This window comes from Uloborus diversus, chromosome 2 (assembly GCF_026930045.1).
Source record: "Uloborus diversus isolate 005 chromosome 2, Udiv.v.3.1, whole genome shotgun sequence".
Lineage (NCBI taxonomy): Eukaryota > Metazoa > Arthropoda > Arachnida > Araneae > Uloboridae > Uloborus > Uloborus diversus.
In genome coordinates this window covers 144548658-144561606 of record NC_072732.1, presented here as the reverse complement: position 1 = coordinate 144561606, position 12949 = coordinate 144548658, and the positions used below count along the sequence as shown (strand labels likewise).

Genomic DNA, 12949 nt, shown 5'->3' with positions numbered 1-12949 from the left:
TAAAAGTGGAAGTGCTTTTTGTTATTTTTCTACAAAATTTGCATGAAGAGTATACGTCGTTTGTGTCTCCCCTCCTCCTCCTTTAAAAATATTTCAAACGACGGAACTAAAGAAAGATATAGAAAATATTTTATTCATACTACGAATGATATAGATAGATATAGATTGATTGATACCTCCACGAAATTTGTTTAAGCAGCCGCCGAAGGCGGCAACATCGGCGTAAAAAGGCGAATGATAATATTGATATCTAGAGAAACACATTGATTAATACCGTCGCTAAATTGTCTAGGCAGCCGCCGAAGACGGCAACCCTGGCGCAAAAAGGCGAATGGCGTAAAAAGGCGAACCAGCTGGTCGCCGCAGGCGGCTAGTAATTAATAAATACAGAGCTTAATTTCTATCATTCAGATTAATATGTTAATTGTGTAGTAATAATATAATCGAACAATGTTTAAAAAACAGCCAAAAACTACTAACCTTTGTCTACAATTTTAAAATGGAAGCGATCACTGGTAGCATTTTCATTCGGATTCAGAACGTAGCGTACTTTCATTCGGTTTATGTCGTCTGAAATGGAAAGATATATTAATTACATATTCAGCATTAATAAATGTCTAAATATATTAATTTGAGTGGAGCTTGTAAATGCTCCCTCTGAACGACATTTTGGAACATTGTTAATTTTTGATTGTAAAAAGGATCATCATACTCTTTCATTTGATAAACATTTGAATTATGATGATGTTCATGTAAAAGACATTTTTATATATACGCTACCTTATTTTCTATTTTATAATTTTATTTATTTATTTTTCTGATAGGAAATGACACGAAATTGATGCAAGTTAAATTATTTTCAAATTACGTGGTTTCAACTTTTATAGGGAATTCTACTGATTTAACTTTTAAGAATTAGATGTAATCACTTCAAAAACTTTTCTTGTGTTAAAAAATAATTCACCCGTGCACATCATTTGTAAACAATTTTTCACGGGTTGTAAAAGTTTACACAAAAGTTTATATCTCGATTGTCAAAATATAATTTTTACAATTGCTGTAATCTTTAATGACAATGGTAACATGTTATTCTTGTTATAATTACCATTTAGTAATATATTTCAAACTTTAAACCGTCTTTATGTTAGCATATGGCAGTAAAAATATCATATTTTCAAAATATCAAAACATACATCTACACATGCATTAAGATTTGGGTTCAAATTTACGGTCGCATATATTTTCGAACGTAGGCTCGCATTTTGAAGTAAACCCTAGATCACGATTATCAGAAAATGTGTCAGTCTATCGAATATAATACGACAGTTAACAATAAAATAAAAAGAAGTAAAATGAAGAAATTGACACTCTGAACGTATAATTGACTCATTTCATATTTTGAGGAATTCCAATACAGTGAAACCTGTGTAAGTTGACCACTTGCGGTGCACTACTTTAGTGGTCAACTTAAACAGGTGGTCAACTTACAGAGGTTGAATTATATGATAAGATCTAATTCTGTGTCTGAAAATAGCGGACAACTTAGACAGGTGGTCACTTTTACAGGTTTTACTGTATGAGAAAAACCTGTTGCTCGAACAAAATTTTATTCAAACATGCATTTGTATTGTACTTACTTAATATAAATGAACAGCATCTTCACAATATTAGGTCATAGATACATAGGATTAGATTTATCCATTTATTATTTCATAATACTTAGATACTTTATTTTGCATAAGAGTACATGGAGTTTTACCCAATATTTGCTTTCAATTCATGTCTTATCTGTGTACCAAAGCTGCTTGAATTTTTTAAAATACAGAAAAAAAAAATGCACGACCTGCTTCAAATTGCTCGTAAAATCATTTAGAAATTTAAATAGACGTTAATACAAAGGGCATCAAAATGCAAATAAACCGAACTTATATGCAGAAGTAAAACGTTAACATGTATGATTCACGTAATTTAAATGAAATTATTTTGTCAAGTGCATCAAAATGCAAATTAAACTTGTACGCAAAAGTAAAACGCTGGCATGTATCAGTGGCGTAGCTAGACCCGACTTTCGGGGGGGGTTACTTCTTTTATATATATATATATATATATATATATATATATATATATATATATATATATATATATATATATATATATATATAATATATATATAATATATATATATATATAATATATATATAATATATATATATATATATATATATATATATATATATATATAATATATATATAATATATATATATATATATATATATATATATATATATATAATATATATATATATATATATATATATATATATATATATATATATATATATATATATATATATATATATATATATATATATATATATATATATATATAATCGCTTGGAATTTTTTCCTTTTCTTCCTTTTTTTTTTCTTTCACTTCTCTCTTCTTTTTCTCTTTTTTTTTTTTGAGACTAACTTTTCGGGGGGGGGGTTTTTGTCCCCAAAACCCCCCCCTTAGCTACGCCCCTGGCATGTATGACTCACATAGTTTGAATGAAATGATTTTTTCTAATGCACAAAAATGCAAATTAACCGAACTTACATGCAGAAGGGGTTTGTTACGATTCGGCGCGACCGTTTCGGCGCGGCTGTTTCGGCGCGGCCGTTTCGGCGCTGGCCGATTCGGCGCTGACCGTTTCGGCGCCGGCCGTTTCGGCGCCAGATTTTTGCATTCTGAACTTTATGAATTTCAGAAATTTTAGTTCAAAGAAGGAAAAAGATTTCTGGAAGAAGAATGTGAATTTAGCGCTCTAGAAGCTGGTTAAAATTTGTTTTAAAATTTATAGTGGGGGAAAAGAGGGGGCATATGTGATCCACGTATGTTTTACTGCGATAACATAAATGAAAATAACTTGAAAAATTAGCAAATAATGCCAGTACCAGTCCTACCTCTTTGTTGATTTTTTTTTTTTTTTTTTTTAAATTAATGCTGAGCCGTTTTGTGTTTCTGTGGTGATTACTCCTTTGTTGTAGCAGCTATTGGAAATAATTTCATAAGTCTTCTTCACGTGAAAACACGTTTCAAACTAACCAAAAAGCTCCACTTAACTATTACAAACCCATGTACGGACATAAAGGTAAAGTTAGGGCAATGTTTGATTTTTTTTTATTGACTAAAAATCATTTATTTTTTAAAGTTAGTTCTAAACACTATTATTTTTCTGTAATCAATTTATAAATTTTTTGTAAATTACTTTTTTTTTTTAAAGTTTTATTATTATTATTATTTTTTATTATTGCCCTTTTTTTTACGAAATAGTCAGTCGACAGTTTACTGCTATAGAACAGTTACAGGAACTAAAAAGACACAAAATTTTTTATTTTTATTTTAAAAAAAGTTTACAATATTTTTTGTTCATTATATTAGTCTTTATGAAACTTAAAAGCAATAAATAATAATAATCTTTACATAATAAAGTTTTTTCTTGTCGATCCTGTGTTCAAAGCACATATTTAAGTAAGTGCACAAAATTAATGATCAGCAACGAAGAAAAAATCAATTTAAATTGAATGAGTTTTATATTTACATTTCATAGAAAAATGTCAATGCTGTTTCCTAACTTATCTACTTCGAAAAATTATGAAGATGTTTTTAAACTTACATGTTATCAACTAATAATAGAAAAGAAAACAAAATACACCTTTAAAAATATTACTTCATAAAACTTTTTACAAAACTTAAAAAAACAAAAGATATCTTGAATTTTGAAGCAATGTTTGGCAGATTTACATGCTGACGATTTCGATTTTTGAACAGGTCGTATTGAAATGGGCAGCGCCGAAACGGCCGCGCCGAATAGTCCCATTCCGATGCAGAAGTAGAACGTTAATATGTATGATTCACGTAATTTGAATGAAATTATTTTTTTATTATAATGTAAAGCAAAAAGAGTGTTGGCTATAAAGATAGCTCTTTAAAATAAGCCCTCTTCAATCCAGACACATTTGTCATTCCAAATCTCCCTCAGATCTATTAACTTGAGCACGCGTTTCTAAAAAAGAAAATCGGGTAACGACGTGCCCAAATAGAAGAACTCAATAACACTTTAAAAAATAATCTTTTATCAAAGAATTAAATGGGTTTTTTTCAGTCGCAGCTAAATGACTTTGGAAGAAGAACGGTAGTCCTCTCTCCCTCTTTGTGGAAATAATGCTATTTCTGAATTACATTCAGTAATACAGAACTATTAAGCTGTAGTTGTCGTTTTTGTAACTAAACGAATCTTAAGCTATGGTTAAGTGCTCTTCCAACACCATTCAGAGTTTTAAAAACTTGAATAAAAACTTGGGAATAGTTTTCAAACCTTTGAACTTTGGTGCTGTTTAAGCTCATTCTAAGGAGTAATTAAATCTCAAAAAATTAAGTGATTATCAGAGCCGAATTTATCTCCACACCGCCCCTAGCCAGATCTGAAATCTGCGACCCCCCCCCCCCCTCCATTACTCAAAAAACAAAAAAGTTGCAAAATTTCCGTGATTAAAAAGGACGCAAAAAATTGCGTTTCTGAAGTTTAAACTGTCAAGCTTATGAAGAATTGATGGTATTTTATATTCAGGGGTGCCCCGATGGGAGGTTATTGTGACCTCCCGAAAAATTGCTCATTTGGAAAATTTGGAGACAAAATTGCAACATTGAGATTTTTTTTTCTTTTTCTTTTTAAAAATCTTTAAAATTGTTTTTTAATGATGCTTAATGTTCCTTACGATTAGGTGTTATGAATATACAGGGTGTTCCGTTTTAACCTGCAAGATCTTTATTTTCGCAACCGTTAATCCTAGATGTATACTTCCAATTACAAAAATGTTCAAAATCAGATGCAGGGTTAAGATATTGAAAGTTGGAAGTGAAAATAAAAAGAAGTCAAAAAATACAAAATTTAACTTTTTATACGGGGAAAAGGTCCCCTAACTTATGTTTAAGGAAATAATCTCCATTAAAAAATAATTCCAACACAAAAAGGTGAAATTAGTATGATCAAGATTCACCGAGATATGAAACACAGCGTTTTGTGACTTACACAACTCTTCACTTGCCGTCAATAACACCTTTTTGGTGAAAATATAGCGGTTAACAAGTGTTTAAAATTATATGTGTGCAAAGAGTGGTTTTTGAAATTGTTCGAGGTTTTGTAGTGTGTTTTTGCATATCACGTCATAACATTTGCATTTGGTTTTGAATAGCAAGAAAAATTATTCATATTTTGTTTTTCTTACTTTGACGACCTGTCATTCTTCTGAAAGGGCGACAAGTTCCGATTTTATTTTCTGTATAGTCCCTTAAAACTTAAAACTGGAATAACTCCATGCGTTTTGGTCTCACAAATGTCAAGTTTTTTGTGTCAGTAATAGTTTTCAATGGAGATTATTTCTCTAAATATTAGTTAGGGGACCTATAGGGCCCATATAAAAAGTTAAATTTTGCATTTTCGACTCGTTTTTATTTTTGCTTCAAACTTTCAATATCTTAACTCTGCATCTGATTTTGAACACTTTTGCAATTTGAAGTAGGATTAACGGTTGCGAAAATAAAAGTCTCGCAGGTTAAAACGGAACACCCTGTATGATATGATAAATAAATACCTTTGTGCTGAATAGTAAAGTCAGACCAAACAACGTAAGTAGAAGCACAAATTTGTAAATTACAGCAGACACGTGTTTCGGCGTTACAGGGAACGCCTTTTTCAATGCAAAAATAATGAGCTTATGGATGAAAGGACATCCGACAAAAGCCAAGAGCAGATAAGCAAGCAGCTTAAAAGATAAAAACAGCGGATTAGCCAAACACCAATGACAAAGTTATAAACCGATCAGGAACCAATAGGAATGCAAGCAAAGGTCAGGAGGTTTCGCTTAGGTACGAACCCAGAAAGAAAGAATTCAATTGGACAAGGATTAAGCCGAAGCTTAAACAAAAAGAAAAGAAATTGTCAGTAACCGTGAACCGCAAGAAAGGAAAAGCAGAATGGAAAACCATGAAATAAGATAAACAGAAACAAAAAATATTCGAAAAAAGGAAAAATAAAGATAAATAGAAGAAAATTGGGGGGGGGGGTGTCAATCAAGACAAAAAGGCAAAAATAAACAAAGGAAGATAGATAAAAATGAGTGGGGAAAAAAAAAAAGAGAGGGGGGGGGAATGGGGAAAGGACAGTATTAAAGATATGGGAGCCAAATGTTAGAAAAATATGGAACTGCACTAAGATCGTTAACTAAGTTAGAACTGTTCCTCAAAATATGAAAGGATTCCCAAAAGTCAAGATCTGATGAATTGGGGCATTTTTGGATAATCTGAAAAGAGTTAAAATCAAAAGAGTGATTCGAATCCCAACAATGTTGAGCAATACTAGACTTATTTAATTGTTGTTTTTTCACATAATTTTGATGCTCTTTCAAGCGAATTTTTAAAGCACGCCGAGTCTGTCCAATATAGGCAAGTTTACAACTACAATTAATTCTATAAATTCCACAACAATTAAGAGGGTGAATAGGATCTTTAAGAGAAGAGAATGAAAGTTTATTAATAGGAGAGAACACCACCTGGAATTGGAAACGTTTTAGAATCTTAGCAACCTGATAGCTTACAGATGGAAAGAATGGCAAAACAACCAAATTCTTTCTGATGAAGGTTCGGTTAAGAACATTAGTTTGGGATTTATTTGAAAGTTTTTTATAAATGGAATCAAAGTTGGCGGATAGTCTCTATCAATTGCCACAGCTTTAAGATAATTAAGTTATTTATTTAAAATTAAAAATTCTGTTGAGTTTGTTAAAAAAATTCATAGTTTCGTTCCAAATAATTCTTTTATGGCTTCTTTTGATGTTAACTCTTTATTTACGAACGTTCCCGTCGAGGGTTCATTGTTATGCCTTCGTAGAAGACTTTCTGAATTTCATTTCACCAATACGGAAATTGAGGATTTAATTTTCCTTACCCGTACTTGTCTTAAACAATGTTCTTTTGTTTTTAATGGGAATTTTTATATTATGTTAGATGGTCTGGCTATGGGTAACCCACTTAGCCCCATTCTTAGTGATATTTACATGCATTATTTTGAGGTTAAGCTGTTCAAAAAACTGCAGTTCCAATTTTATGTTCGGTATGTTGATGATTGTTTTGTTCTAATGAACCAGAATCAGTTTGAGAGTGATGAGGTTTTATCTATTTTAAACTCCATTGATCCTCATATTCAGTTTTCTTGTGAGAAAGAACGGAATAATTGCATTTCATTTCTTGATGTACTTGTTTCTCGTACAGAAATTGGTTTTGAAACTACTGTTTATCGCAAACCTTTTGCTGTCTCTTTACCTCCTCATAGACTATCGTCTCATCCTCCAAATCAAAAATATTCTGCTTTCAATTCTTTCGTTTATCGCGCAATTAATATTTGTTCTTCGTCGGAACTTCTTAAAGTGGAACTTAATTATCTTAAAGCTGTGGCAATTGATAGAGACCATCCGCCAACTTTGATTGATTCCATTTATAAAAAACTTTCAAATAAATCCCAAACTAATGTTCTTAACCGAACCTTCATCAGAAAGAATTTGGTTGTTTTGCCATTCTTTCCATCTGTAAGCTATCAGGTTGCTAAGATTCTAAAACGTTTCCAATTCCAGGTGGTGTTCTCTCCTATTAATAAACTTTCATTCTCTTCTCTTAAAGATCCTATTCACCCTCTTAATTGTTGTGGAATTTATAGAATTAATTGTAGTTGTAAACTTGCCTATATTGGACAGACTCGGCGTGCTTTAAAAATTCGCTTGAAAGAGCATCAAAATTATGTGAAAAAACAACAATTAAATAAGTCTAGTATTGCTCAACATTGTTGGGATTCGAATCACTCTTTTGATTTTAACTCTTTTCAGATTATCCAAAAATGCCCCAATTCATCAGATCTTGACTTTTGGGAATCCTTTCATATTTTGAGGAACAGTTCTAACTTAGTTAACGATCTTAGTGCAGTTCCATATTTTTCTAACATTTGGCTCCCATATCTTTAATACTGTCCTTTCCCCATTCCCCCCCTCTTTTTTTTTTTTCCCACTCATTTTTATCTATCTTCCTTTGTTTATTTTTGCCTTTTTGTCTTGATTGACACCCCCCCCCCCCCCCCCCAATTTTCTTCTATTTATCTTTATTTTTCCTTTTTTCGAATATTTTTTGTTTCTGTTTATCTTATTTCATGGTTTTCCATTCTGCTTTTCCTTTCTTGCGGTTCACGGTTACTGACAATTTCTTTTCTTTTTGTTTAAGCTTCGGCTTAATCCTTGTCCAATTGAATTCTTTCTTTCTGGGTTCGTACCTAAGCGAAACCTCCTGACCTTTGCTTGCATTCCTATTGGTTCCTGATCGGTTTATAACTTTGTCATTGGTGTTTGGCTAATCCGCTGTTTTTATCTTTTAAGCTGCTTGCTTATCTGCTCTTGGCTTTTGTCGGATGTCTTTTCATCCATAAGCTCATTATTTTTGCATTGAAAAAGGCGTTCCCTGTAACGCCGAAACACGTGTCTGCTGTAATTTACAAATTTGTGCTTCTACTTACGTTGTTTGGTCTGACTTTACCCTGTATGATATTCGTGCATGCTCGTATTTTATAATTCGGCAAATTGAGCATTGTTTTCATCTATGAATCAACGATTTAAATCATTTTCTCTGTGTTATTACGTTCATTCACTTTACATTTCTTACCACTCCTCACTGCGCGATGGTATTTCCCTTGTAAATTGTTACTGGATTACATTCCGAAAAGTCCAAAGATTATGCTTTTGAAAACTGCTCATTTGAAAAACATTCATCACTTTTTAAAAACTTTTTGAAGACCCCTTTTTGTTCATCGGTTTTTAACTAAGCATGTTTGCTTCATTTAAAACCATTGAGCTTTCTTTCTTTCATCACTCATTTTTATTTGCCGCACTGACTTAATGCTATCAACAGAATATTTGTTTTAAATATTAATAACGTAGAAGAGAAAGTACACGTCAATCACTGAAGAAACCATAATTGAATAAACTTTACTATGGCACTAAAAATCTTATTCAAACTCCCATCTTGTTGGACCTTCTGGTCAAACGCAGTGATACTTGCTTTTCTTCAAACAACCCCGCTTTTTATCTTAACACTTATTGTTTTACATCTATATTACCATGCTTGAAAAATATTTCATTTTCATAAGATGAGTGCAAGTAAACATTATTAAATTACAAGAAAATGGTGTCACTGTGGAAAATGAAAGAATGCTAGCTGTTCACTTCAAGAGTAATAATTAAAAAATGCCTGGTAAAAGCAAAAATTTGCCGCCCCTGAAAACTTTGCCGCTGTAGGCAGCTGCCTACCCTGCCTATTGGGAAATTGGGCCCTGGTGATAATGATTTTTACTTCAGACAAAAAAAAAAAATCCTCTTTCACAGCGCTAAAAGTATCTTGTATTCGCACATAATAAAGTTGCATTTTTACTACTTTTTTCTCGCTAAATGTTTCTTAAAATGGACTTGTTCATTTTCTTCATCGTATGAGAGTTTAGTACAATATGAAATAACAAACTATTCAAGAATTGTTTGTATAAGATTTCTGATGTAAAAAAAAATGTTAAAGATTTTTTCTCAAACTAAAATACTTGCTACAAAATATAACTGTTTGATTTTCTCATCGTATTAGATTTTAGTAAACATGAATCAGCAAAACATTCAAAAATTATTACTTCCTTAAAACTATTATTTGTAGCAAAATTCAAAAAAAGTTTTAATTTTTTGATACCCCTGCAAATTTCAAATTCTGCTTTTGACGTTAACTTGCATAAACTTAATAACATCAGAAATTGTTTTTTCCTCGAAGTCTGTAAAAGTTTCAGCTAATAAACTAAACTTGATGAAATAGGACGTGAGTATAATATCACTCTTCATAAATCATGGTTTCACCAAACTCCCCAAATTATATCAAAGGCCCTCTTTTGAGCTGTTTGAAATAAATACTTTAGTCACGATTTGGTACAGTGACGATGAAATCAGTGTAATTACCTTTTTACAGGTAATTACTTAGGATGTTCTATTAGAGCACTAACATGTTTCGATTTAGCTCACTACGACAGAAAAAAAAACTTTCAGCTAATCAAGTCAGCAGAAAAACAAATTGATTTAATTGGCAGAAAGTAATGGGAGTAATTTTTTAAATTGGATTTGATGAAAATAGATTTAGAGCTACCAGAGAAATATGATGAAACTAATTGCGTTTTTCCCACCCAATACTTGACATCGTACTTAGAACTTTAATTATCATTTTATACTGCCAGCGTTATTAGATATTAACAAGATTTTTGAAGTGAAAGTTTTTTACAGGTGGGCTTTGAAATTCTGATCCACAACCTTTTTGTGTGAAGGGAAGTGACGTAGTTGTTTTTTTAATTGTTGCCAAAAGCAATAAAAAAATAACAGTGAGTTAAAACATTTCCGCTTCTTAATTGTTGCCCAAAACAATGAGCAATAATAGTAATTAAAAAGTTAGTTTTTGTTAATAAAGTTTAAAAAAATGATCTTCAAGACTGAAACTAGGCAAGCATATTTGTGAATTTTGGCCAGTTTAAACTTTCAAACAATGTTGGTTTTTGAAGATTTCTTTGATTCATGTCAAGTCAGTTTGAAAAATGTAATCCACAGTGCTTAAGTTCAGTATTGAAACTAGTTTGCTTACTTTTTTTCAACACATATTTAACAAAATTATCTTTTATAATGTCCATTATTTTTTATTGTTTTTGGCAACAATTAAAAAGCAGATTTCGAGTATTGCTTAGTTTTCTCGTCGTTAATAATCTATCTCCTTCATTAAAATAGACTATTTTGTGATCACTATGTGGTAAAGTGACAATTCAGAAAAAAAATTTAAAAGCTTCCCTTCTATCATGTGTCTTCACGATACAATTTTTTTTATTCCTTCTTTCGACTCTCTAAATCAATCTTTAAAAACTATCTTTAAAGGAAGCACGTTAAAAAAATATTTAACTTACCCATCACGTTAAATTTCAGTGAAATATAAATTGCAAAAATATTGAAAAGTTTCAGTTTTACGGTCGCTAAATTCCATTAACTGATTCCTTTAGACATTCTGATATTTGATTTTGACATAAATTCGGGACGATTTATCGCGTATTAAGTTAAATCTTGAGCTTCGTCTGAGAAAAAAGATGTTTTGTTGCCAAAGTTAAAAAAGTCACTGAGCATGATTCAAGAATGAATGCAGAAATGTTGGACGATGATTACCAATCTCAAAATATCAAAGAATTTGGGGGAGTTCTAAATTTAGATGGTTAAACAATGAACAGAAAAAATTACTGAAATTGCCAGATTATCAGATGTGAAAATGAGCTGAAAAGGGACTTGACAGCAATGAGTTGTCGTACTAACGATAACAGGGGAATTTAGCAGGGGAAAAAATTACTGAAATTGCCAGATTATCAGATGTGAGAATGAGCTGAAAAGGGACTTGACAGCAATGAGTTGTCGTACTAACGATAACAGGGGAATTAGCATAACGCAGAACACTTGGCGTGTTTTCAAAAATTTTCGCCAAAGAAGTCGAAACAAAGCGCTTATCTGTTTGTAGAACGCAGTCAAAAACTTTGTTAAAAATAAATAAATAATCGTTAAAAAAAATAAATAATAATAATAATTGAATAAATTTAAAAAAAAAAAAAATCTACTCCAAATAATAATACTGATGATTTATAGGATATTTTTTACTTTGATTTTGAGAGTTACTTTTAATATTTTCTGTGATTTTTTTTTTCAAAGGTTTATTTACTGTCCACCTATGGCAAGTTGAGCTCCGCTGCTCGACCGATTCAACGATTTTCAGCGATTTAGTTGGCAGTGTATTGCCCATATGGCGAACAATATACCTAACTATTAGCAAGTGGTACAGGATTTTCTCGCCAATAAAAGGGTTGCAATGGTAGCCCAACCACACCTAACAATGCCTCTTCTTACTGATTTCTCTCCCTTGAAAGAAATGGACTTGCTTACAAGGTTATAGCTCAACTTGTCGGAGCTAAACAGTACTTACTCTGCAATAATTTCAATAACTATTTACATTTGCATTGAAAATTTAATTGAAATATTAATTTAAGTAAATTATGATAGAAATCACAAAATAAAATGTAAAATGTATTTAAAAAAACTCAATGACCCGAGAAGTTTTAACTCTCATTTTTACCGTTCAAACCGGGTCAAAACAAAAGTTGAGATACTGCTGTTCGTAGGTCTTTTAAGCCACACCAGAAGTAAAGCGACTTTTCCTAATCACAATTCCTTTAAATAAAACCTTAATTTATTTATTTCCAATTAAAACAGGACATCTTCAATGCAAAATTGCGAAAAGGAATAGGAAAATGTGTAGGAAGTATGGAGTTTACTACTACAATATAAATTGATTATATTTTCTAAAAAAGTATAAATGAAAAATGGGATGAATGAGAATCATGTAAAAAGGAAAATGTACTAGATAATGCCAACAGTGCAAAACCATTAAAATTTTTTTAACTTGGTGCTCACGTTCACGGCATTGCATTCATTCTCTACTACAAACTACGAAGGAAATCCATGTAAAGAGTTACTTTAAATGAATTTTTCTAAGCTACAGGTTGCCGGTATTAATAATTTGCTGGGAATAAAAACTCTGGTAGTTATTATATTTCGTACTTGATTTTCGTTGTCGAATTTCTAAATCATTTTAGGTGATTATAAATTAACACGAGTCTTTTTTTTTTTTTGAAAAACAAACATTTAAAATAATAACTAACATATTTGAAATAACAGATTAAATTAAATGATTGTTAGAGATTTGCAAAATTTATTGCAAATGAATCTGACTTAGCATAGCAAAAGAACTGAAACATTCCGTTTCAGT

The 12949-nt window shown here is 31.2% G+C and overlaps 1 protein-coding gene across 1 annotated transcript in view; it reads right to left on the bottom strand.

Moving 5' to 3' along the window:
* LOC129216583 (FRAS1-related extracellular matrix protein 2-like) overlaps positions 1–12949 on the bottom strand; it is a 102119-nt gene that overhangs the window by 72110 nt on the left and 17060 nt on the right. The window contains exon 4 of the mRNA XM_054850797.1: positions 481–570. Within this exon, the coding sequence (XP_054706772.1) occupies positions 481–570 (90 nt within the window). The remainder of the gene's footprint in view (positions 1–480; positions 571–12949) is intronic.